This window comes from Dreissena polymorpha, chromosome 9 (assembly GCF_020536995.1).
Source record: "Dreissena polymorpha isolate Duluth1 chromosome 9, UMN_Dpol_1.0, whole genome shotgun sequence".
Classification (NCBI taxonomy): domain Eukaryota; kingdom Metazoa; phylum Mollusca; class Bivalvia; order Myida; family Dreissenidae; genus Dreissena; species Dreissena polymorpha.
The window spans coordinates 103157377-103185289 of record NC_068363.1 but is presented as its reverse complement, the minus strand read 5'-3'; the positions used below and the strand labels follow the sequence as shown (position 1 = coordinate 103185289).

At 34.9% G+C, this 27913-nt stretch overlaps 1 protein-coding gene across 2 annotated transcripts; it reads left to right on the top strand.

Annotated features, from left to right (window-relative positions):
- LOC127844580 (heat shock 70 kDa protein 12A-like) lies at nucleotides 1–21937 on the top strand. 2 transcript variants are annotated; one of them, XM_052374946.1, is made up of 2 exons: nucleotides 1–1636; nucleotides 8229–11356. In XM_052374946.1, the coding sequence occupies exons 1-2, from the start codon at nucleotides 340–342 to the stop codon at nucleotides 8597–8599; spliced, it is 1668 nt and encodes a 555-aa protein (XP_052230906.1). In that variant the 5' UTR covers nucleotides 1–339; the 3' UTR covers nucleotides 8600–11356. The 2 variants fall into 2 exon arrangements, with proteins under 2 accessions (XP_052230906.1, XP_052230907.1); XM_052374947.1 differs by lacking the exon at nucleotides 8229–11356 and adding an exon at nucleotides 20185–21937 and having other exon boundaries at nucleotides 5–1636.
- The last annotated feature ends 5976 nt before the right edge of the window (nucleotides 21938–27913 follow it).

Sequence of the window (27913 nt, the reverse complement as noted above, 5' to 3'; positions counted from 1 at the left end):
TGCTGTCTAATCTAATAACATGAAGTTAATGTTATCGATATAGCTTTACTGCATTAGCGTTCTACATAAAATGTCAAGTATAACCAAAGTTCAATGTGTATTTCATTATTAGAAGTGAAGTATCTCGATTGCAGAGCAAATGCACGAAGTCTGCGCGGATTACGTCAGATGATACTTTCTAAAGTGCCTATGGTAATTTGGTCGTACAATAATTGTTTTTCTTTGTCTTAAATACGTGGAACAGTTTACCAACAAAATCAACAAAAATTCATTTCACGCTAATAATAATGATTTTTTAGTATAAACGATAACAGAATTTGTGCGATCCAGTCGGTTAAAATGGGTGGCGAGGAATCTAAGCTAAAAGAAAAGAAAAAGGCCGAGACATGTAAAGTTATCGCATCAATCGATTTTGGAACAAGGTATACAGGATATGCATTCATGTTCAGAAGTAAGGCTAGTAATGTCGAAATTTATAAACCACAGCGAACGGATATGAAAAGAGAACACACCTGCATTATGTTGATAAAAAAATCTACTGGAAAATTCGAATTTGTTTCTTTTGGAACTAAAGCAATGGACAAATTCATTGAAATGGAAAAAGAAGGAAACGACGATTTTTTCTTCTTCCGTTTATTTAAGACTGATATTATGCTTGCAAAAGAAAAAGAAAAATCACTATTTGTTAAAGATTATCAAGGGAGAGAAGTTGATGCTCAGGTTGTGTTTTCTTATGTATATGGATTTGTTCAATCAAAAACATTGGACTTTTTGAAAAAATCAGTGAAAGAAGGAGAACGTTTACAAGATGATGACATTTTGTGGGTGATTACCATTCCTGCTACATGGGGTCTAATGTACAGAGACTTTATCCGGAAAGCTGCTGAGAAATCATATCATAACATTGAAATTGTGCTAGAGCCCGAGGCCGCGTCAATGTATATCAGAAACAAACCCATGGTTTGTAGTTTCAATGGAAAGAAGATAGAGCCATTTAAAAATGGCCAGTGCTATATTCTGGTTGACATTGGAGCCGGTACCACTGATATCTGTACACACAAGGTTCTTCCGGATGGGAATCTGATCGAAATATGCAGCTCTTCGGGAATTAACGAAGGCGGTGAACAGGTAAACAAGACATTCTTCAACGAGTTAAAAACACTTTTTACCGAAGAAGTCATGGATAAATTCAAACATGAAAACATGCGATTTTACAAGCTTGAAAAAGAGTTTGAAGATATAAAACACAAATTTAAGACTGATACTGACAACGCTTTCGTTCTCATTTTGGATGAAAAACTGTTAAACATTTTTCACGAAACGACTGGCAGAAAATTTGAAATACCTTCAACATTCTCCGAAAAACTGGAGTTGAAAAACAGTGACCATATGCACATGAAACCGAAATTTATGGCTTCCTTGTTTGATCATATCATAAGTACAATTTCCTCAAAGATATGCGAACAGATATGCGAGACCGAAAATGCCGGACACACAATAAGTTGTATCATTCTTTCTGGCGGTTTATCCGAGTCGGATTACGTCTACGAAAGCATTTCAAAAACCCTCACTGACTCATCAGGAGTTAAAGTACCGATCATACTGTCGCCAAATGCACGTAACGCTGTTGTTGAAGGTGCTTTACTATTGGGACTGAATCCAAAGGGCATAGTTGGTCGTCGCTCGCCTTACACGTATGGATTCTACTCGATCATTTCATTTGAAGAAGGGAATCATCCAAAACATCTCAGAGTCATTCGCGAAGGGAAACCAATGTGCAATGCTGTGTTTTACAAACTATTTGAGAAAGGGGATATTGTCAAAAAAGGGGATTCATTTACTCGAAAATCGGTTACTTACTACAAGAAAGATAAGAATGTCACGAGATACATGTCACTGTGGAGGTCTTTTAAATCATCGCCAAAATACTGCACTCTGGAGGAAGAGTGCGAATTATCAGCACAAATCGAAATACCGTGTCCTCTTGGGGGTTGGCCGGATCGCCTGAATCATATTCAACGTTTAGTTGTACTTGGAAACGAGTTTAAAATCGAATTTATCAATGAAAACACGGGAACAAAGTATGACGTCGAAGTACAATATGCTTTCTGATTTGTGTGTGGCAGTCGGTTGATATTTTGTTCGGGTTTTATACAGATATAGAGCATAACAGGTTACTGCACTTTCGGTTTTTATTATATATGGTGAGCATGATGTAATACAAAATGATTTGTTATGTTAATCAAACCACTACGTTCCCATGTAAAATATGTATCAAATATAATAGCTTCAACTCTTCATTTAGTGGGAATTAACATGTTGTATTACGTTTGATTTGTTTTACTTGACGTCGAAAACGCTGACATTTAATACATGTAAAAATAGTTCTTGCTTTTTCTTACTTATTGTGTCTAAAATGACATACATCTTGTTGGAAAAAAATATTGTTTACTTTGTTTTATTTCAACAAAACATGGTGACTTCATAGTTTACGCCGAGTAATATGACGTACCTCTACATATTTGATATAAAGCATATTCAGGCACTTTTGTATCAGTTAGATATCATCTTAGTGGTATGATACAATTAAATCATTCGAGTCTTCATCATGAAAACAACTAGTCTTGTAATTATTAAGAGTTTATTTTGCTTTTAGTGTACCGTTTAGTTATTATCAAGCATGTGTATATCTCCACTTTGATTTCATTTAATAACGATCAATTATGAGGTGTTTCGCTGTGGATTGAGATTGTTCACATTTGTGAAAAATTTTCGAAAGTGGCCAAACAATTTCAATTGTGGCGATTTTTAAGTAATTTTCTCTCACATCTTCCACGAAAATCCCCTGAAAGTTCTTCGCAGGTGGTCAAACATATGAGGACGAAGAATAAATATTGCTTTATAAAAATAAGCGACATTCAGATCAGAGTGCAAAACTGAAATCACTGTAGTGTGTAAGTATAGTAGAAGATGTGTGTACTTCAAAATCAGACTATGACTAACTTTAATTGTTTAAATGTCAAAGTTAAGATTTGAATTGAGATATTTGATGTTTGATTGTTTTTGTTCTTTTTCAGATGAACATGTGTGTCAATATGTTTGGTTACCTAATTCTGAAACATTTCCGACTTGTACTGTTTACATTTTCATTTATGTTTGCATTATGTTTGATTATTTTGGTTATTTTTATTGTATTTCATTTGCGAAAAATGTTGTTTATGGTATAAAAACTTGATATTTTGATCATTAAATATTCATTAATTATGACGTGTGATTATGCAGAAATTAGGTGATGTTAAGAACAAAATATTATATTTTGCGATAACAATCTGTTGTTATGTGGGCAACATCTTATGTCTGCTGATATTTTATTATTTTTTAGTTGATATAGAGATCTATATGTTTTTACTGAAATTGGCAAAAATCTGCACTTATTTCATTTTAAACGCAAAGTGAAACACTTCACATTGACTGCAAAATGATAAAGACCACCTTAAATATAGTTAAATAAACCCTCACGTCTTTATCTTTATGATTTTTAAATTTCCGATGCGAATGTAGTATCTATGATAATGTGTTAACTTGAAAATTCGAATACGAACGTTTACGAGTATCTTTAATCAGAAAAACTTATAAAACTTGTCCACTTGTTGACATGCGTCTTTATTGTTTCAACTAAATATTTCAGCTTGTTGTAAAATATTTTTAAGCAGAAATTGTCTTGTTTATTTTGCTATTTGCTATTTGTAACAGCCTTTTTTCCGTCTGAAATACGAGTAGCATTTTAAAAAGGATTCTATATTGTAAAAAGCTTCCATTTTATGTACGTATTAAAGTTCTTTCCTTAAAACAAATCACATAACTTGATGAAATACATTGAATCACGATAATTAAACTATTAGCGCGCAAAATGGTTGTGAAGTGCATCATGTCTTGTTTTATAACAGCTACTTTATGATTAGCCTTAAAATGAAAAACAATTATCAGGTAAAATAGAGCCATATTTTCAAATTTTTGTAAGCGGTATACATTTTTATTTTTTTGTTAAGAAGGTAGAAGTTGAATTTTTTCTCTCATTTATTTTTGTACATCAAATATCCGTTTATATAACATAAATCATTTTATCATTTAACATTGGACGTTTTTATATAATACCGCACATACATACTCACCCACACAAACACACACACGCGCAGACACATACACACAATCGCATAGACACACGCACACGCACTTGCCTGCACATGCAAATTAATTTATGAAAAAACTTGTTTTGTAATTTAAAAAAAAAACTACATTTGCTTTTTGTTTTCTACACCCTTGCTGGATCATTGTACTTTAATGTGTTACCATCTAACTCGATTATCTATTTAAAGTATATTTTACCAACTATCATAAAATTACAAATGAATGTTAAAAAGGTTCCATTTTTGACTATGAGCTTGATATTTATCTCTCATAAATGCAATTTCGTCTTCCAATTTTATTTTTGAGTTTAAAAACGTGATAAATCCTTCGAAGATTGGTAGCATGTAAATATTTTTCATTTTCAATATGTAGACCTGTAGGAGTATTATAGTGTTATTGAGTACATCTGACTGTGCTAGTCTTATTTAAAAGTGATTCCTAACAAAAAGTTGAACTTAGTGATTTTATTAGTTTCAAGCGGCGAATGAGTTGTGAATACTATCATCAATTCACTATGATTTGGATCCAAATTATGTTGGTCCGTTTTTTATTGTTTGTTTTTTAACAAATGGTGTCTCTTCAGATTGTGAAAATATGACCCGGTATTGAAATAAAATAAATCTTACCCTGAAATCAAATTAAGTTCGATTTTTTAATCTTTCTGTTTTGTTTCTAAATTCGAGTGTTCCTAATAAATCACATTAAAAAGCTTCCAATTCAAATAACAAGGGGATAACGGGAAATGAGGTTACGTGATTATTTCATTCAATATATTCCATGGTTCCGTTCATTCGATTACGTTTAAGAGTGTGAAAGTTTATTCATAAATGTCTGGAACAATACTGATTCAAAACCAGACGTCAATATTAATCATTAAATAGTGTCTTTTGTACGCACTTGACAAAGACGCTAACATTACACAACATTGTTAAGATAAACATTCATTACCAAGTTTCATGATGATTGGCTAGAAGGTAGGCTGTTCGATTAACCTTTCTGCAAAATATTATAGCAATTAAATATATCATGCGTAAAAACAATAACAAAACAATAGTACATGATGTTACTCTACTGTTTAATTTAGCTCAAGATACTGCATTTGTCGAAGATTTTACATAGTGGACTGATTGCTGTCCCATTCGACCCAATTTCAAATTAGTCCAAGATATTGTCAGGATAAACAACATGACCAAGTGTCGTCAAGATTGAATTATAACTGTGGCTTCTTTGGCACCAAGATTGGTAACAATGTGTTTCTCTGTAAGATATGACTTGATGACATAGGATTGACATTCTTACCAATACCATTATCAAATAGTTGCTAAAACTGTGGCATCTTCAGTTGTAACGAGCTAAACGTTGATGACGATCAACGTCGGATGCAAGATAAATACTTATTCTTTAAGAACCCTGAGCACCTCGTTTGCTTCCAAATATTATATTTCCTTAAAATCGCCAACGGTGTTTTGTACTCATTATTTAAAATGACTTTTTAAATGGTTGCGTAAATTATCTGAACTGTATCCTTACACGCCGTTTTAAACTATTACACTATTCTCAAATATTTATGAGTACTACTGGTCTACATGTATATTTGATTTCTTTTATGAGTTTATTTGTTATATATTTGTGTTGTATAAACAGCTTATATCTATACGCATTTCGTTTCGAAAGAAGGTGCATGCTGGCAGCTTTATATGCATATAAAAACTCACTGTTATTGCGTTAACAGTTCTAATCAGAAGACATTACTTAAGTCGGGCGCAAAAAGTCTATACTAAGTGTTAAGTGCACGTTTAGGCGTCCTTAGAGTATAGTAACGTGTTTTGTATCAGTGATTACTACGTGTTAGCAATAATAACAAACATTAATGTACTTCTTCAATGCAAACAGTTTGGTTCACATAGACATAAGGAAACTGTTAGATCCTAAATGACCATATAGTTAAGGTTAGACGATGAACAGATTAGTAAGCACACTCTTCTCTACGAGCTAAATTTTCGGCCGCGTTACATTATGCTCTGTCTTAAACATAGTTTGTAGTGCTTGATTTGTTGGAAACTACGCTATGGTTGGTAGTTTTGGGTCGTTATTGATAACACGACGGGTACTGCCAATTTCTTGCATATTATTGTCAGAAATTATCTTCTTGCACACATTGACATCGTTCAGTCTTCTCCTTCTGTGTATCGGCGATACCTATTGGACGGCTACTGTTCCGTCGGCTGAAATTTTTGCGTCTTCAAAACTAAAATTAAAGTAAACGGAGATCTTTTGTTTCTTGCTTCACGGTTGTAGACTCGTTTTTCAGTCGTAATGAAAGTTTCATGAGCTAGTATTTCTACCAATAGGTTTTGTTCAGGACACTCATCAGACACTTACCAAAGTGCACACTTCTCTACATAACCAATCTACCTTTACAAAGTAAAAAGTATCGATACAGCTTTAATAAATCAGCGTTCTACAAAAACAATATCAAGTATACGGCAAGTAACGCAGTGTTATTTGCTATCAGAAGAGATAGTACCTGGATAGACCAACAAACGAATTAAGTGTAAGCGGATAACGTTGGATAACAATATCTTGAATACATTTGGTATTTTGCCTATTAAAATTTGCAAAAATACATTAAGGTCTCTTAAATTAGTGGTCGGTCTTCCAACGAAATCAACGTAAATCAGTTTCACATCATAATAATACTTGTGCTGTATATACGATAGCAGAATGTTCGTACTCAAGGCATTTAAAATGGGTGTTCAAGAATCTAAGCTTAAAGAAACGAAACGAGCCGAGAAATGTGAAGCGATTGCATCCATCGATTTCGGAACAAGGTTCACAGGATATGCATTCACGTTTAGGAGTAGGGCTTGTAATTTCGAAGTTAATAAACCACAGCTAATGGATATAAAAAGAGAACATACCTGCATTATGCTGACAAAAAATTCAAATGGGAAATTCGAATTCGTTTCATTTGGAACACAAGCAAAAGATACATTCATTGAAATGGAAAAACAAGGAAACGACGATTTCTTCTTCTTCCGTTTATTTAAAACTGATATGATTAAAAAGGATACAGGACAATCACTATTTGCTAAAGATTACAAAGGGAGAGAAGTTGATGCTTAAGTTGTGTTTTCTAATGTTTATTAATTGGTTCTATGTAAAATATTACTTTTTTTACACAAGTCGTGGCAAAAGGACAACGTATACAAGATGATGAGCTTTTGTGGATGATTTCCATTCCTGCTACATGGGGTCTAAAGCACAGAGACTTTATTCGAAACGCTGCTGAGAAATCATATCATAACACAGATATTGTTCTCGAGCCCGAGGCCGCGTCAATGTATATCAGAAAAAAACCTATGGCATGTAGTTTCAAGGGACACAAGATAGAGCCATTTAAGAAAGGTCAGTGCTATATGTTGGTTGACATTGGAGCCGGTACCACCAATATCTGCACTCACAAGGTTCAGTCAGATGGAAATCTGATCGAAATTTGCAGCTCTTCGGGAATTAACGAAGGCGGAGAACAGGTTAACATTGCATTTTTCAACGAGTTAAACACACTTTTTACCAAAGATGTCATGGATTCTTTTAAAAGGGACAACCCACGGTTTTACAAGCTTGAACAAGAGTTTGAAGATAAAAAACATAAATTCAAGGCTGATACAGACGATGCATCTGTTCTCTTTTTGCCTAAAAACCAATAAATATTTTAGACAAAACGACTGGCAGAAAATTTGAAATACCTTCAACATTCTCCGGAAAATTGGAGTTGACAAACGGTGACTGTATGTACATGAAACCGAAATTTTTGGCTTCCTTATTTGATCCAATCATCAGTACACTTTCTTGTTTGATATGCGAACAGATCTGCGAGTGTGAAAAGGCCGGACACACACTCAGTTGTATCATTCTCTCTATAGGTCTATCCGAATCGGATTACGTCCGCAATAGAGTTTCAAAAAAACTCACTGATTCATCAGACGATAAAATACTGGTCATATTATCATCAAATGCACGTAACGCTGTTGCCGAAGGTGCTTTACAAATTGTACTGAATCCAAAGGGCATAGCTGGTCGTTGCTCGCCTTACACGTATGGATTCTACTCGATCATTCCATTCGAAGAAGGGAATCATCCAAAACATCTCAAAGTCATTCGCGACGGTAAACCATTGTGTATTGTTGTGTTTTACAAACTATTTGAAAAGGGGGATTATGTCAAAAAAGGAGACTGTTTTTTTCGAAAATCAGTAACGTCCTATAAAAAAGATAAGAATGTCACGCGATACATGTCACTGTGGAGGTCTTTAGATTATCGCCAAAATACTGCAGTCTGGAGGAAGAGTGCGAAGAAGCGGCAAAAATCGAAAAACCGAGTCCTCGTGGGGGTTGGCCAGATCGCCTGAATCATATTCAATGGTAAGTTGTACTTGGAAACGAGTTTAAAATCGAATTTAGCAATGAAAATACGGGAGAAAAGTACGACGTCAAAGTACAATATGCTTTCTGATTGTTGTTTACGGCAATTGGTTGATTTTGGGTTTGTGTGTTGTACAGATACCGAGCTTAACAGATTACAGCTCTATCGTTTTGTATTACATATGGTGGTTCGGATATAATACAAAATGATTTTTGAAGAACTTATCAAATATAGTCACTATGACCCTGCACTTGTTAGCGCGAATGAACATGTTCTAGACGTCTGGCGTTATTAACTTTACGTCATAAACACTTGTGTACAAATGTGTTTTGCCTTTTGTATGTTGCTATATGTGTCTCAAAGTCGATACATCTTGTTGTTTAAAATTGTTTTTTTTATTTGTTTTATGGGGGGGGGGGTTCTACCATAAATGATGAATTCATATTTTATTCCGAGTGATATGACGTATCACTTAACATGGACTTATATAAAGACACCTCCTAATTGGATATAACAAGTTACCTCAGGCTGCTTTATATCAGTTCAATATCCTCGTTATAGTATGATAAAATTCAATAACGCGAGGCTTCCACAATTAACAACACCTGTCTGATTAACCTTTCCAAGGCGGTGACCCCAGCTTTATTCTTCTATGTGTGTATGTTGTTTCGTAGTGTGCTGTTTCGTTCTGTTTGGCTATTGGTCACTTGCCTTAAAAAAGGACCACACAATTGTATATTATAAGTGCAATACTGCTCCAGCAGCAGGAGTTTAACTTCTTATGTTGTAATTATTAGAAGTTTATTTATTCAAGCTTACTGTACATATATGATCAAACTTGTGTACGCTGTCGAAAGTGTAGATAAAATGTTAATTTTGGCGATTTGTTAAGTATGTGTCACCAAAATCTTACACGAAAAAGTCCAACGCATGTGATGAAACACAAGAGGCCGAACATAACGCATTGATTTATAAAGTGCAAAACTGATATCACTGTAGGGTGTATGTATTGCAGTTGATGCAAAATCAGGCTATGACCAAATTTATATGTTTGAATGCGAACGTTTGCATTTGAAATGAGATAGATCTATATGATGTTAAGATGTTTGGTGTTTTTCTTTTTCTAGTGTACATGTGTGTGATTTTATGTTAAATTACCTTATTCTAACAAATTAACATGTCATATTTTTTTACTGTTCCGTTGATGTTTGAAAATATTGTATTATTTTTGTTATGTTTGTTGTTTTCAATATGCACAAAATGTTTTTATGATATAAAAAATATTAAAGCATTATTAGGTGTGTCAATGCAGAAACTAGGTGTTGTTGACAACAATACATTATATTTTTAGATAAGTGTTTGCATTGGTACGAGGGCAACGTTTTATGACTTCTTATATTTTTTATGTTGTATGTTTTATGTTTTAGTAGATCTAGAGATCTATATGTATTTACTTAAATTAACAATTATGTGGACTGTTTTTATTTTCAATCAAAAGTAAAACACTTCATCTATTGTGCAAATTGATAGTAGTCCCTTATCAGTTGAATAAACCATTGTTCCTTTATTTTTACTACTTGTGAATGTCAAATTCAAATGTTACATTCTTAGTATGTGTTATTTGAACACACAAGTTTATAAAAATCTTAAAATATTAAAAGGCGTATGTCTTTAATGTTTTAAATTGTCCACTTTTTTAACATGCGTCCTTATTGATTCACCTAAATATACCGCCTAGTTGAAGAAATATTTTAAAACAAAAACTTGTGTTTATTATACTGTTTGCCACAACATTTTTCAGAACTGAGTAACAATGATGAATTTTAAAGGATCGTATATTTATTAAGGATTTTATGTTAACTTTAGTATTTAAGTTCCTTTTACCAAACAATCACAAAACTTCATGCACTGCGTTGGTCGGGGGGGGGGGGGGCACCGATAATCTTTTTTTTTGACACGATACATTTGAAGTGTTTTATATTTTGTTTAATAGCTGCCACTTTATAATTGCTTAAAAAGATGACATACATTTCTCATGTTAATTGCGTACAGCCATATTGTCAAATTTCGTAAGCGGTTTACATTTGTATTCATTAGTTTCAAATGCAGAAGTGGATATCAGTGATTTTATTACTGTCTATGCGATTAAAGAGTGATAAATACAATCATTATTTCACCAAGGCTTGGAAACCTTGAAACTACTATACTAATTTATTTTTATTATCAGCCGTACATAGGCTTAAGAATTAGGGAATATGGTCAATTCGACATCTAACTATTCTTGCATATTCCTAAAGCTGTTTAACTAACAATGACAAAAGTTCAACACCACTTCCCAGACAAAAGATAAATGTATCTGAGAGATTTCATGTAGGAATAACTCTTGAAACCCGCAAATATTATTAATAGATACTCTAACTCACATAAGATAATGACCTCCTGGGCGAGATATCAGCATTTCTGAGATTGTACATGCGAGCCAGAAATTAGTCAAGCACTATCAACGAGGTTACGCAACAGACGTGATAGTGCTTTGAACTTCCGACATCCCGCTATACTTGTTGATAGCAGTAGCTTTAATTTCCCAGGTTGATATATAGCCTAAGATTCAGATTACCTGTGCCGAGCGAAAATACCACGAGACTATTGCTAAGCACACATCTTAATCATTATTAACAACATTAACATCATCTTCATCAACATCATATTAATATTAAAATACATTATTATGTTCCTGGTCGAACTTAACATTTTCTTTCCTTATCAATAAAAACAAAAAGACAAACGAGGAGTTGGTGTTTGTATAAAACAGGAATTTCGACATGTAAATGGAAAAAAAGAATTCTTCTGATTTCCGTTAGTCTCCAATGTGCGCTAAGTTGGGAAGTCTCGAGACAAACGTAAACGTGGCGATATCCTTCGAATATATCTTAAGATCTGAAACGATACTTAATGAATTATGTAGAACATGACGTTATATGTATAATTAAACGTTCAAATGTGCGATATGTCAACAGTTCAATATTATTCATACAAATTAGATGGTAAGCATAAACTTAAATTGTACAAGTTAATAGAGTGAAACAAAAGTGTTGTTTAAAGCAGCTGCGATCTTTGCAAGATTTGACCAGCAATCAAAAGAAGTGCATATGACTTCAAAAATCGGTAGTAATGAACAATTTGGGTGAAACTGCGAGTGGGATACCAAAACCGAACTGCTCACTTTAAGTGTCGTTTTTTCTTCTAATGGCAGGGAAACTTATGAGGACCCATGGCTACATGTGAAGATGAGTTTAGTGCCTTCATTACCTCCTGGAAACTCTTATTTCAGAGAACTATACACATCAGCAGATATTCCTATATCGTAAACATTTAATGACAATTAGCTTACTGACAGTATTTATTAGTCGATTAGTAGAATTTTATTGAATAAAGGTTAATACAACAGTTAATTAAAGCTAATCTTTGTAATCTTTGTACAAAGTTCAACGCTGGGGTATCTTTCTGTAAAACAGCATCCAATATAATACCGAAGATGAAAGAATTATATTTATCCTGCCTCTGTTGCAAGTTTACTTGATTACGCAATTCATGACGTATCTAGTGTGACGTCATTTCTCAGATGAAACATACTATCTAACGTACTCGTCATGCACCGAAATGCGTCATTTATTTTAAGTATCGAAATCTTTCCCTTGATTACCTCCGAGAGTTTGAAACCCGAGTTCATTGAAAAGGTAAATATCTTCTTTTTGCCTTTTAATGTTTGCCAATGAGATCAGGATTATGAATCAATAAATTCTTGGGCTTTCCAAGACCACACTTTTTTGTCTGCGGGTTGTACACGGGCGAATAATTAAGTGCTGCGACGGTGTGTTAAGGCAAAAGCCACGTGAGTCATTGTTTCCATTGTTTAACATATCTAAATAAACCCAAAGGCACTAAAATACATGGAATAACCTAATAACCTCCCTTGTATAAGGTTAAAGTATACTTAGAAGCAAACAAAAAGATACATTTGTCACTGATTATCTTGAACGTCATGGTTGACGATTTGAATATGCTTTGTGTATGTATGCAACATACTCAGATTGGTTCATGTTTTAAAACACTAACTGCATGAAGGAATTGTTTTGTTGTCTTTTTTTTTAACTCGGTGAAATGACGACTTTAGGGATACATGACGACTCTTAACAATAATTTCCTTGACGACACAATGTTTCATTAAATAAACAGTCGTCAGACCCACCCCTTCTTTGAAAACCAATTTATTTCATCACAATCAGTAACAGAACGCACCTTAACTCAATACTTTGTGCTACGATATAGTAACCGCTAAAATACAAGACCAAACGGAGAACCGTTGCAATTATCTTACAAGCCCAAACAAGACCAATGTGTATAAGACTGACGACTTAAGGTTATCGTGCGTTAGTTTCTCTCAGGTCGTCAGGATTTTAGGGACAACAATTTTGACATGGTGGTTTTAACAGTATTTTTTTTAATTTGTTTAAAGCATCGAACAAATAATACAAGTATTTCAGATTGTGTGTTTGTCATTCATAATTGTTAACTTCGATAGGAATAAAATAATTCGCTACGGCAGGTCAGAGTGATTAGCATTCGATACAAACGCTATCAAAACATAGTGTGGTTTAAAAAACATTTCGATAATAGGGATGGAAAAACAAAATATGGATTTCGACAAAGGGATGGAAGAACCGAAAATGGATGTGAATATCGTTGTAAATTTATTTTTATGAGCAATAGATTTAAGTTGTCATTAATGTAAACAAAGAATTTTTGCTGCTGCATTTTTTTTTCATTTTTTACCGTGCAAAATATCACATTCTCGATTCGTTCTTTATTTCTTCTCGTTTTTTCAATAGGAAAGTATTAAAAGGAACAGTTTAAAGTGGAACTATTTTTGACGTGACACAATCGGTAGTTATTCGGTCGTCTGGAATGTTGTGTAAATGTAGGAGGCTCGACAAGACTAATTATATTGTTATGTTTATTTATCATTTGTCTTTGATAAAATGTGTCAACGGCATGAAGCAGGATAAATAGAATACATGGTTGGTGCCGAGATGGAGAAAGTTTATCCGGTTCGGCCCGAAAAAGATAAATAGAGCTCGCTATAGCTCTCCCTATTTTCTTTTTCTAAGCCTCACCGGATAAACTTTCTCCATCTCGGCGGTGTCTCAGGGTGTCTCTAAATGTATGGACATAACCGTTTGGGAATATACTGGTTTATCGAAAGTTCGGACACGATACCAAATTTAAGTGTCTGAAAACGCAGGGTAATTACGGCAATCAATATCAAGTTAATTTATAGAGCGCCACTTTAGAATGTAATCAAGATTGTTTGCAAGTGTTTTTGTATTTATGATATTAATATTTGTTCCTTAAAATGTGATAAGTTATCCGATATAAAATCGATTCCAATATTAAAGCATAGCTTTATGAATTAAAAGCAGACTATACTAACATGTGAAAAAGACATCTGACAAATAACACAAACAATAAATTGTTCATGTACGGACTTCCTGCACTGTCGTTTAATGTAAGCGCAAATATATAATTATTCAATAATTATATTGCTAAACTTACCTTTCTCATTCGAATTCGTCCATTTTATTCTATTATCCGGCTTTTTAGATATTATCGAGACCCACAGCGGATCCATTAACTGCATAATACCTTTACAAATTAACAATATAAAATCATAGATTTAACAATTTTCTCCTCTTGAATTTTCTAGACACTATGTTTGATTCATAATGCTTTCATCAACATATTTACAAACTCAGACATTCTATTGGCGAAAGTAATTTTCCTTTTATATTTCTCCACATTCGCGGCAAAATCATATTCTTGGCAATGCATTAAGCAACTATTAAACCCATGCAGTATGTGCTTCACGGTCATTGAGACAGAGCTGCAGATCAAGATGAATGTGTAAGCCAAAAAATAATGGCTGAGTTTGTTAAAAAAAAAAAAATTCCCCTAAAGGTAACACGTTAATGATGAACCATTAAACAATGTCAATAAGGCGTTTTGTTAATTGCAGAAAAGTCCACGACTTAATAAAGGCAGGTTGATGATTTTCAAATGAATATTGCAAAACAAACGTGATGTGTCCGTCACAATGTCGCAGTTTAACGAATTAAAATTGACATGGAAAATGAAGTGCAACTCATTGGCCGTTCATTTGAATTTTTTTTCGCGCAAAAACACGATTTCTTCACATAGCCATTTACGCAGCAATTTTGGTAGACAACCCCCGGAATATCCCTATGAACGAGCAGAACCTTTTTTCGAGTTTAGGTAACAATGACCTTGACCTGAATCCGACTTTTTCCAAATACGATCGCATATTAGGCCTGAAAATAAGGAAGATATATAGATTCTAGTGCAATATCTCCATCTTAACATACATCTTAGCAGAAACTGTTTTTTATTTTTAGTATCAGTGAGCATGAGCTGAATTCGAAACGCCTAAAATAAATTCAAAGCTGTGTATCATGCAAGCTTGTTATATTTAACTTATCCTCAAAATTCGACAATGCTCACTAAAGATATTGATCGGAAACCCTATGATTGATGCCGCCAGCAAGAACGACCGCCCGCGATACCTCAATCTAATAACCGGGATTTTCAATTTCATTGAAACGTGATTAAATTAAAACATGTCTTCTTAAGTTACCGTTTAATTGTGTATATGCGTTAGAGTTATTTGGTGTCTTTCTAGGCTTGGAAAACCCTGTTATGTTCCTTTTGACTTGTACAAACATCAAAATAAAAATGTTCCCGTGTAATTGCATATATTGTTTTTATACATTTTGATATATAATAGGTTACATAGTATACCTGCATATGTTATAGCATCATTTAAATTGATTTAACCACACACTGTATGCCGTTTAGCATTACAAAAACACACACACATATACATTTAAACGGTGTTCAAACAAGCATTTGGCGACATTTTCAAATTCTTTACCGGAAAACAATATCATATAACATAATTATGCCTTAATCAAGTTTTACAAATATTACAGAAGATCGATGTCATAGAACATTATTATTATTATTAAGATCAATAATAATCATAATTGAGGTAAACATTTCATACTTCATACCCTATTAAATCAAAGCGCTGTAGGCACTGAAGGCCTGGGGCTAGATTTAGTGTGACGTAAAATGCATTTAGGATGTTTTGTCCGAATTTCACCCTTTGTCCGAATGTATACGCATTGACCCTAGCGGTTGAGCGCAGAAGCCCTGAGAGTGTAAGAAAAGACAATATTTGTGCATATACTACAGTGTACATAGACGGTGGAGGACAACACGATACTGGTTGTGGGAACGATAACCTTTTGTTCAACTCTACAGATCTGGTAGAGGTTCGTCTACATAGGCGGTGAAGATATACAACAACAACAACATGGCCTCAAACAACTGTTATTGTTGGCGTCAAATAAATCACTTTCAATAGCCTAAAATAGCTTTCTATTACACAATTAACAGATCAGGAAAACACTCATACTTCCTTTGTAATGTGTATACAAAAGAAAATCCACTTAAGCACAAGTCTCACTATTGCCGGTTGAGCCCCGGTCCATCCCAGTTTGCTAACGCCGGTCGACCGGCGAGGACCGGGATGATTCGTAGCAATTTTTTAACGCAGTCAACAGCCCGGCAGAGTCCCGGTCAACCCGGACTGGCTACGGTTTATCCAGGTGAAGCCCCGGCAGAGCCCCGGTTGTCGCCGGTAGTGCCCCGGTTGAGCCCCGGTGAAAGCCGGCAGCGTCCCTGCATAGCCGGTAGTGCCGCGGTTGAGCCCCGATGAAAGCCGGCAGCGTCCCGGCAGAGCCCCGGTATACCATAACACCACCGGCATTCACCGGGGCTATACCGGCATCAGACCCCGGCAGAGCTACGGCAACGCCCCGGTTTCACCCAGGTCGTCGCCGGTAATGCCCCGGCGGAGACCCGGTGAATGCCGGTGGCGTCACGGCAGAGCGCCGGTTTACTTATGTACCGTAGCTATACCGGGACTCTAACGGCATTCACCGGGGCGTTACCGTAGCTCTGCCGGGGTCTGTATGAGCCCCGGTGGAGCTACGGTGCCGTCTCGGTTGTTCCCGGTGCCGTCCTGGTGGTTCACGGTGCCTTGACGATCGTTGCCGGTCCTTCCCGGTGACTCCCGGTTCATCCAGGAGGTATTCAACATTTTAATACTTTCCCGGTGGAGCCCCGGTTTTCCCCGGTTCATCCCGGTCGTCCCCGATGGAGCCCCGGTGCATCCCGGTAGAGCCCCATTTCACCCGGTAGTTCCTGGATCACGCACCGGTGCTCCGCCGGCATCATAGTGACTGGGCCTTTATCCTGATAAAGAACGGTGTACAGATTGTGTACGTTGTCTCACGCAGATTTTTCGCGCTCGATTTGCGCGCTCGATCTGCGCAGTGAAATATCACATCCGGTATCTTCGTATATTTCCGAGAAAGGGGTAAATCAGACTTTTGGGAATTTGGTTTTTGGCAGCCAGCTCATTCTGACCCGCTCAGAAATTTGTATCATTACTATGGCCTTAGGGCTACGCCCCAGGCCAAAAATAATACATTTAAAGGGACCGTCAACAACGAATGACGAAAAAAGAAAAGTTCTAAAATACCGCATGTTTTTCAATTATTAGTTTATGTTGATTAAAATATCACGACTGATATATTACTAAGTACATGATTAATATATAAGTTTTAAACTTGTTTACACGAAATGTTATCTCTTTGTGGTACATGCACAATGTGAAATATTTGACTGATTTCCAGCTATTTACTGCAATACCGCTTATATTCGTCGGTTACATTTTCGCGGCTTTTTTTAAATAACAATTTCTAGGACACGTGAATTCGCGAATTTCTGATTCCGTTAAAAGGGGAAATTTGCGTCGCTGTATCTAGGTGTTCATAATATAATGGGTGTCCACGATTAATGTGTGTTTATAATAAAACGTTTATTATAGTAATCATTTATTACCCTTCTATCAATCGCTCGTTATCTGATAAAATACAACATCCCCGAAAACACAATCCGAACATTGGGTTGAAAGGGTGTTTCAACTTTAACATAAGAATAACTAATCTAACTTCACGAAGTTAACAGTATCAATACAGCTTTACTGAATGAGCGTTCTACAGGAAATGTCCAGTATTCGGCAAGTTACGCAGTGTAATTTGCTATCAGAAGTGATATCTGTACCTGGATAGCCCAACAAACGAACGAAGTGTAGGCGGATAATGTTGGATAACAATATCTTGAATACCTTTGGTAATTTTGAATATTAAAATTTGCAATAATACATTAAGGTCTCTTAATTTCGTGGTCGGTCTTCCAACGAAATCAACGTAAATTAGTTTCCATGCCCGTAGCCAGGGTTTTGAAAAGGGGGGTGCGAATTTTCCCATCAACGAATGTTATTGAACAAGGAAGTGTTCCCCTCCTGCAATCGGGGGTTTGAAGGTCCTCTCCGTAGAAACATTTTGAAAATGAAACATTAACACTGCATTCTGGTGACTTTTAATATGTATTTAGAGACTGAAGTTATTGAAATTTCCCTTTCATTGACCATACTCAGTGACTGATCGACATGTATATGACATAACATACATGTATTTCCCATTACCGTTTTTCATTTACCACCTTTATCGACCAGTCACGGAAATACATTATATTATACGGCGGTTAACCCGACACTAGTTTGCGCGCACATACTTTGTTTATGCAACAACACATTTATAGAAAGTAAAATCAACAATAAGAACAGGGTTTTTTATCTGATTTTGGGGAAAGGGCCTGGCCTTTTTTTGAGGGGAAGAAAATCGCGCGAAACGCCGGATTTTGGGGGAAAAAAACGCGCAAAACGCCGGATTTTGGGGAAAATAAGGAAAGTCTTAAATGATCAATTTAACATATTTTACTGTTTTTAAAACAAATTCAAGGCAACAGATAATTTAATTATGCACTATTTTTCTATTATTTCTATTTTCTACACTGGATCAGGTTAACTTACATATTTAAAGGTTGAAAAAAGAAATTATCGGGGGGGGGGGATGAAATTTAGGGGAAAATTAACTAGCTGAATTCAACATTATTGTAACGCTTAAATACGAAGACTCACTGGTTTCAGGGAAAAGATAAATAACCGTTTTGCGTTGAATAAAGTTGAGCAACGTATAGTTTTTTTTTTTACTTGTCAAAAAACATTGGGTGCGAACGCACCCAACGCACCCCCCCCCCCCCCCCTTGCCACTGGTATGGTTTCACATCATAATAATACTTGTGCTGTATATACGATAGCAGAATTTTCGTGTTCGAGGTATTTAATATGGGTGTTCAAGAATCTAAGCTGCTTCAAGATACTAAACGAGCCGAGAAATGTGAAGTTATTGCATCCATCGGTATCGGAACAAGGTATACAGGATATGCATTCACGTTCAGGAGTAGGGCTTGTAATTTCGAAGTTTATAAACCACAGCAAATCGATATGAAAACAGAACATACCTGCATTTTGCTGACAAAAATGTAAATGGGAAATTCGAGATTGTTTCATTTGGAACACAAGCAATGGACAAATTCATTGAAATGGAAAAACAAGGAAACGACGATTTCTTGTTCTTCCGTTAATTTAAAACTGATATGGTTGAAAAGGATACAGGACAATCACTATTTGTTAAAGATTACAAAGGGAGAGAAGTTGAAGCTAAAGTTGTGTTTTCTAATGTTTATGAATTTTTTCGATGTAAAATATTATTTTTTTTAGACAAGTCGTGGCAGAAGGACAACGTATACAAGATGATGACATTTTATGGATGATTCCCATTCCTGCCATATGGGGTCTAAAGCACAGAGACTTTATCCGGAAAGCTGCTGACAAATCATATCAAAACATAGAAAGTGTGCTAGAGCCCGAGGCCGCGTCAATGTATATAAGAAACAAACCTGTGGCATGTAGTTTCAATGGACAGAAGATAGAGCCATTTGAAAATGGTCAGTGCTTTATGTTGGTCGACATAACGAGTTAAACAAGCTTTTTACCAAATATGTCATGGATTCTTTTAAAAGGGACATCCCACGATTTTACAAGCTTGAGCAAGAGTTTGAAGATAAAAAAACATAAATTCAAGGCTGGTACATACGATGCATCTGTTCTCTTTTTGCCTGAAAAACTATTAAATATTTTTGACAAAACGTTTGGCAGAACATTTGAAATACCGTCAACATTCTCCGGAAAATTGGAGTTGACAAACGGTGACTGTATGTACATGAAACCGAAATTTATGGCTTCCTTATTTGATCCAATCATCAGCACAGTTTCTTGATTGATATGCGAACAGATCTACGAGTGTGAAAAGGCCGGACACACACTCAGCTGTATCATTTTCTCTGGAGGTTTATCCGAATCGGATAACGTCCGCAATAGAGTTTCAAAAACCATCGCTGATTCATCGGGCGATAAAATACCATTTATACTATTACCAAATGCACGCAACGCTGTTGCCGAAGGTGCTTTACAAATGGGACATAATCCAAAGGGTATAGCTGGTCGTCGCTCGCCTTATACGTATGGATTCTACTAGATCATTCCTTTTGCAGAAGGGAAACATCCAAAACATCTGAAAGTCATTCGCGAACGGAAACCAATGTGCACAGCTGTTTTTACAAACTTTTTCAGAAGGGGGTATTGTCAAGAAATTCGATTCGTTTATTCCAAAATCAGTAGCGTCCTATAAGACAGATAAGAATGTCACGCGATACATGTTACTGTGGAGATCTTTTAAATTATCGCCAAAATACTGCACTCTGGAGGAAGAGTGCGAAGAAGCGGCCATGATCGAAATAGCGAGTCCTCGTGGGGGTAGGCCAGAACGCCTGAATCATATTCAACGTTTGGTTGTTCTTGGAAACGAGTTTAAAATCGAATTTACCAATGAAAATACGGGTGAAATGCACAACGTTAAAGTGCAATATGCTTTCTGATTGTTGTGTACGGCAATTGGTTAATACTGTATTTGTGTTTTGTACTGATACAGGGCTTAATAGATTACAGCTCTATCGTTTTGTATTATGTATGATGGGTGGGACGTAATACAAAATGATTTTTTAAGAACCAATTAAATATAGTCACTATGACCCTGCATTTGTTAGCGCGAATGAACATGTTGTAGACCTCTGACGTTATTTGCTTTACGTCATAAACGCTTGTGTAAAGATGTGTTTTGCTTTTTGTGTTGCTATATGTGTCTCAAAGGCGATTCACCTTGTTGTGTTTTTTTTTTCTACCATAAATGATGAATTGATATTTTATTCCGAGTAATATGACGTACCTCTTAACATGGACTTATATAAAGACACCTCCTAATTGGATATAACAAGTTACCTCAGGCTGCTTTATATCAGTTCAATATCCTCGTTATAGTATGATAAAATTCAATAACGCGAGGCTTCCACAATTAAAACCACTTATCTTGTATTTATTAACAGTGTATTGTTTTCAGTTTACTGTACAGATATGCTCCAACATGTATACGCTGTCGAGCGAACACATTTGCAAAAGCGTATATAAAATGTGAATTATGGCGTTTTGTAAAATAATTGCCACCAAAATCTTACACGAAAATCTTCTGCAAGTCAAATGTATGTGACCAAACACAAAGGGCCGAAGATAACGCATTACTTTATAAAGTGCAAAACTGATATCATTGTATGGTGTATGTATTGCAGATGATGCAAAATCAGGCTATGACCAAATTTATCTGTTTGAATGTGAACGTTTGCATTTAAAATGAGATATATGAAGTTAAGATGTTTGGTATTTGTTTTTCTTTTTCTAATATACATGTTTGTGATTTTATTGCCTAATACTGACACATTAACGTGTCAAACTGTTTACTGTTTCGTTGATGTTCGAATTTAATGTTGTTGTTGTTTTCAATCTGCACAAAATGTTGTTTATGATATACGAACATGTATGTTATATTGATGATAAAATATTAAAGCATTTTGATGTGTGTCAATGCAGTAACTAGGTGTTGTTGACAACAATATATTATATTTTGAGATAAGTTTTTGCTTTTAATTGTTACGAGTGCGATGTTTTATGACTACTTATATTTAAGTATGTTTTAGTAGATCTAGAGATCTATATGTCTTTAATTAAATTAACAATTATTGGGACTGTTTGTATTTTCAATCAAAAGTAAAACACTTCACCTTTTGTGCAAATTGATAGTAGTCCATTATCCGTTGAATAAACCATAGAGCCTTTCTTTTTACGACTTGTAAATGTCAAATACAAATGTTACATCCTGATTATGTGTTCTTTGAACACAAAGTTTATAACAATCTTAAATTATAAAAATGCATAGGTCTTTAATGCTTTAAATGGTCCACGTTTTAAAATGCGTCCTTAAAGATTCACCATAATATATCGACTGATGGTAGAAATATTTTAAATCAGAAACTTTTGTTTATTTAACTGTTTGCCACAACCTTTTTCTGAACTGAATAACAATGATAAATTTTAAAGGATTATATGATTTTAAAGGATTATTATGTTAACGGTGGTATTTAAGTTCATTTTGCCCAAACAATCACATAGCTTCATGCATTGCGTTGGTGGCGGGACACCGATAATCTAAAAATGTGGACACGATACATGTGGGGTGTTTCATATTTTGATTAATAACTGGTACTTTATAATTGCCTAAATTAAGATGACATAAATTTCTCATACAGCCATATTATTAAATTTTCGTAAGCGGTATACATTTTTGTTTATTTGTTTTAAATGCAGAAGTGGATCTCAGTGATTTTATTACTGGCTATGCGGTGAAATATTGATAAATACCATCATTATTTCACTATGGCTTGGACACCTAGTATTGCGACTATTAAAACAAAAGTGCTGAAGGCGCTGCAATTGTTCGCTTTTGCATAACCTTAGTCGCAACTTATTTTTCAAAATATAGTTGTCGCTGTTTATTTCTCAAGTTTAAAAAAAAACACAACCCATTAACATTTATTGAGATTGTGTCTACACGCAAATGCCGAGATGTTTGCGGACTGTAAAACATCATATGGATGTTATAGAGATAACTTTACCAAAATAACACCAACGGGCCCCTTTTAGGGCTTTATTAAAGAACAGCAAAGATGATTACAATTATACTATGAGAACCAGTTCAAATAAAATTACTTTCCATCACCGTCTTAATGAATTTGTCGTAGGAAAATGGAAATCTTATTACATAACGAATGGAATTTCATGATCGATATTCACTTCACAAAACATTTGTGTTTTTTATACAACCTTAACATGGCACCATATAGACATATTGTCTTAACAAGACAATTAATGAAAATAAATTACAAATAATTATGTATGAAAGACTTTTTACTCACAAATTATGTAGTCATAAAGACAGCGCTATTGACCCGCACTTAGGTTTTAATGCAATACTTGTTACCCTAGCAATGCATATGGTGTCAACTAAACACTGACCTAACAACGGTATAGAACCTTAATGTGCGTTTGATATTTACTTGATTTTTAGTGGCTATAAAGTAGAAGTTGGTTGCAGTGATGAATGTTAAACGTTTTATAAATTCACGACTGTGAATAAGAACAAAGAAACCCCTATTCTAATTTATCGTTATTATCACCCGTGCAAAGGCTGAAGATTCGGGGAATAAAGTCAAATCCACATTTAAGTATTCGGTTTATTCCAAACGCTGTTAAACTAACAATGATAAAAGTTCAAAACCACTTCCCAGGCAAAAGATAAATGTTTCTGCAGCCAGCAAATGTTATCAATAGACACTATCACTTACATAAGACAAGAACCTCATGGTCGAGAAATCATCATTTCCCAGATTGTACATCCTAGCCAGATATTAGTCAAGCACTATCAACGAGGTTACGTGGTAGTGATTTGGACCTCCGACATCCCTCTATACTTGTAGATAGCAGTTGTTTTAGTTTCCCTGATTTATATATAGCCTGAGATTGATGTTCTGTGCAGCGCGAAAATACAACGTGAATATTGCTAAGCACAAATATTCGTTATTATCTACAACATTAACATCATCTTCACCAACATTATATGCATACAAAAATACATAATTGTATCCCATTTTTATACCGACATTGGGGTATAACACTCCATGGAATAAACTAGCCACCTTGTTGAATATACCTGTCGCGTGCACGGACTACTTTTTATTCTACCACTAAATGATTTTTCATCAGAAATCTCTAGAGTCGAGACATTTTTAGTTTTAAAATTATACGACCTTCAACCTTTAGATCTAGTCAAGGGATATACTTTTTCGCCATCTGTATAATGAATCAGCTGATTGATGGCGTCATAAAAAGACATATCTATTGCATCATTTTCCAAAAATATGTGATGTCATCTTTTGGTGTACACGAAACTAGTATGAGAAGTCTGCGAATAAAACATTAAAGACGCGCATTTTGTTCGTGTTAATGTATCCTGTATGTAATTATGAAATTGTGCATTTTCTATTGACTACTTACCTCGGATGGAACCGGTGAGACGAAGGGTTTAGATCTGCATGTAGATCTTGCTTATTCGTGTTATTGATTTTCAGAATGGGCGTGCCTATTTGGATGTGAAATTGTGTGTGTAGAACATACTGATGGGTGTGTATTTGGGTTCAGTAGTCTATTCAAATTGTTTTGCTTTTGGATGTTAGTAAACGTAAGGGTAAATAAGTCGATTAAGTAAGAATAACCCGTTTGCATCAAGTGTTTCAAAGCTTAATAGAATTATTACGGATTATCTTATGTTTGGGTCAATAGCCAAGGCTCGCGCTCCCGGTGTTTTAAGCCTCGCAACATAAACTTCTCTCTATTCAACGCTAACCTAGTATTCTCAATATGTTCCTCGTCAAACTTAATATTTTCTATCCTTATAAATAAAAATACAAAGACAAACAAGGAGTTGGTGTTTGTCTTAAACAATAATTTCGACAAAAAGAATTCTTCTGATTTCTGTTAGTCTCCAATGTGCGCTTAGTTGGGGAATCTCGAGACAAACGTAATTGTGGCGACATCCTTCGAATATATCTTAAGAACTAAAACGATACTTAACTAGAAAAATAGCGCGGCAGAGGCCGACGTGTATCCCCTAGCCGTGGGCAAGGCCTATGTTGGTGGAGCCCCGGGATGGGTAATGTGGACATGGATGGTCGAGATAGACCGTGTTGTCAGAAGACATGTTCAGTATTAGTTTGAAGTCAAATAATAAAACAGAACAAAATTTAAGTACGAAAAATATTGGGTACGAAAAAAAAATTGGGTACGAAAAAAATTTGGGTACGAAAAAATGAGTACAAAAAAATTGGGTACGAAAAAAGTTGCCAGGACGGACAGACAGACGACGGAGATAACCACAATATCCCCACGCTTTTAAAAAGCGTGGTGATAATTACAAATAGGATAGATATTTTAGAAACAAGTGGTCATTTACATATTGATACAAATGGCCAGTGGAAACGTATGCGTTGGTTAATACAAGCTCCAAGACATTCAAGAGATTCATCTTTTAGCATACTTACGGATTAAATATATTAACTAGTTAATCAAAAATGAGGCAAAACACAATAAAGTTCTATGCTCAGATACTTGTCACGAACGATACTCGTTTTTAATAGCGGGTAGCATAATTTAAATCCAAGCCAGTTTGGTGGTCAAGATCCCAAGCTATTTCAGTATTATTAAAACGCAAGCCATTTTGGCGGTCAAAACACCGGGCTATTTCAGCATTTTCAAATACATGCCAGTTTGGTGATCAAGATCCCAAGTTATTTCATCGTCATTAAAATTCAAGCCAGTATGGTGGTCAAGATACCGAGTTTTTTCAGCATAATTAAAATCTAAGCCAGTTTTGTGGTTAACACCCCAAGCGATTCAGCCTTATTAAAATCCAAGCCAGTTTGGTGGTCAAGATCCTGAGCTATTTCAGCCATATTAAAATCTAAGCCAGTTTGGTGGTTAAGATCCCGAGTTATTTCAGCATTATTAAAATCCAAGCCACATTACCCACCCCAGGGCCCCGCCCACATAGGCTACACGCACCAAAATTGCCTTTTCGTCCGTCCGTCCTGGCCACAATCTCCTCCTTCACTATTATAACTAGAACCTTGAAACTTAAACACATGGTAGCTTGCGGCGTGGGGATACGCGTCGGCCTCTGCCGCGCCATTTCTAGTTTCTGTTATGTTTACGATTAAGCTTATGCCAGATGAAACAACTGAACGATTTCTGTGTATTAAGTATTATGTGTACAAACAAACTGAGATTAGTGAGGACATATATATGTATTATTAATATAAGAATATGACTGTGATATAGAAACAATTCGAATATGTGATAAATACTATTTTAATTGAAGTGTTTCCATATTTGCAATAATATGTATTTAGTTAAGCCTCATGTTTGGTAATGTTTTTAATTTTTTGTTAACATTGGTTTAGTTGTCGGATTAAGACAAAACGCTTGGTTATTTATTTTGGTTGTTTTCTCTCAATCAAACACCAAAGTATATGCGTGTAAGTTAGATCATATAACAACTTGATCTTTTTTTCTCGTACTTTTAATGAACCCCATTGGAAATAAGCTTTTAGCTAAATGGGTTATCCATAGGTCAAATATAGCATTTCAATTGATAACTAATGTTTATAACTGTTATAATATATATATAGATTTGAATTTATTTAAATATTTATATATTATTTGATAATTACAGCTGTCAGAATAACATTGGTGTAACTATGTTTTTATGTTTTTATGTATTGTGATATTGTTATATGCGTTTGACCTAGAATGTAAATAAATAAATAAGTAATTCTAAATTATGGTTATTGAATTATGTAAACTATAGCCAAATATACATCGGAACACAACGCAATTTAGTGGTAATATTCGTGGGAAAATAATTTCTACGAAGTTTGATTTACATCGGAAGTAAAAGTAAATTAATAACTTAAATTATAACCCTTCAATTGCATTGTATTTGCCAAATTAATATTTTCTGCTCTCTCATAGGTTGTTTTCGGCCAACAATGTTAGCTGGCGGTAAGAACGCTTGCTGACATGTTAAATACATCATAGCTTGAATAGAGACCTAGCTTGTGATTGTTTATAGGACAAATCGGGTCAAGGTCAATGTTTCTCTTAGTTCAAACATAAAAAAAAGTTTTTTCTCAATAAGTTTTAAGGGAGGTTTATCATTTAATTTATTTAAGAAGTTTACTGACATAGAAAACAAACTTGGAATTGCATATGATGCTTGTCAAGTACAGGTCAAGGGCGCTGTTACTACAAATATATCAACGGTTGCCGCGCAATAACATCAGGGTTTTGACGGAGGTCAATCATATAAATATATACATATATATAAGATCTGGCACGAGTTGCCATATCATACCATATTTTAATAAACGAGTTCAGGAATTTTGTTAGCAAGCGAGCCTTTGGCGAGCTTACTCACGAATTTCCTGGACGAGTTTAATAAAATATGGTATGAAATGACAACGATTGTCGGATCTTTTTTATCACATGCTTTTAAATGAGCAAATTAAATAAATACTTGCGCAAACATAATGATAAATCTCGAATGTTGTTTGCAGTTCGTGACGTCATTTGACGTTGCAACGTCTTTTCAGCAAAATAACAAAATGTGATTGGCCAATTGAACGAAATAAGCCAATGAAAACGCTTAAAAAGTATATTACACATGTGTAAGATATAAATATTCGTAATGATTATATTACATGGGAAATAGGGTATGGCATGTGATAAATGCATATCATAAACTGCAGACAAAGCTTGGGATTGCATCAAATGGAGTGTAGTCGGCTACTTAGCTGTTACACACTATAACAGAAGGATATTATGTTACAGTTAATGAAGAAAAAATAATCATATGTTGGAAACAACGACGTAATATAATGATAAAAAATAGTTATGGTTAATAAAGGTTAGTTAAACTACCGTAAAGCAGTAGATCCGTTGTTGATATACTTGAGTAATCTACATTAAAATCATATACATATCAGTCATATTGTGTTATTAGGCAGACGACAAAAAAAAATAAAGACAAAACAACAACAAACAAAATAGCGATTTAGAAAGTCAACATCAAAAAGTATAGAGCATGTTCAAATATGTCTCCAATAAAACGATTTATTTCTTTGAGCCAATTTA

What these genes read in the sequence shown, in the direction of transcription:
- LOC127844580 (XM_052374946.1), top strand. Translation starts at nt 340, where the DNA reads ATGGGTGGCGAGGAATCTAAGCTAAAAGAAAAGAAAAAGGCCGAGACA. An exon ending in ACGTAACGCTGTTGTTGAAG is followed by an intron (nt 1,637 to 8,228) that starts GTGCTTTACTAT and finishes CTGTTGCCGAAG; the next exon opens with GTGCTTTACAAATTGTACTG.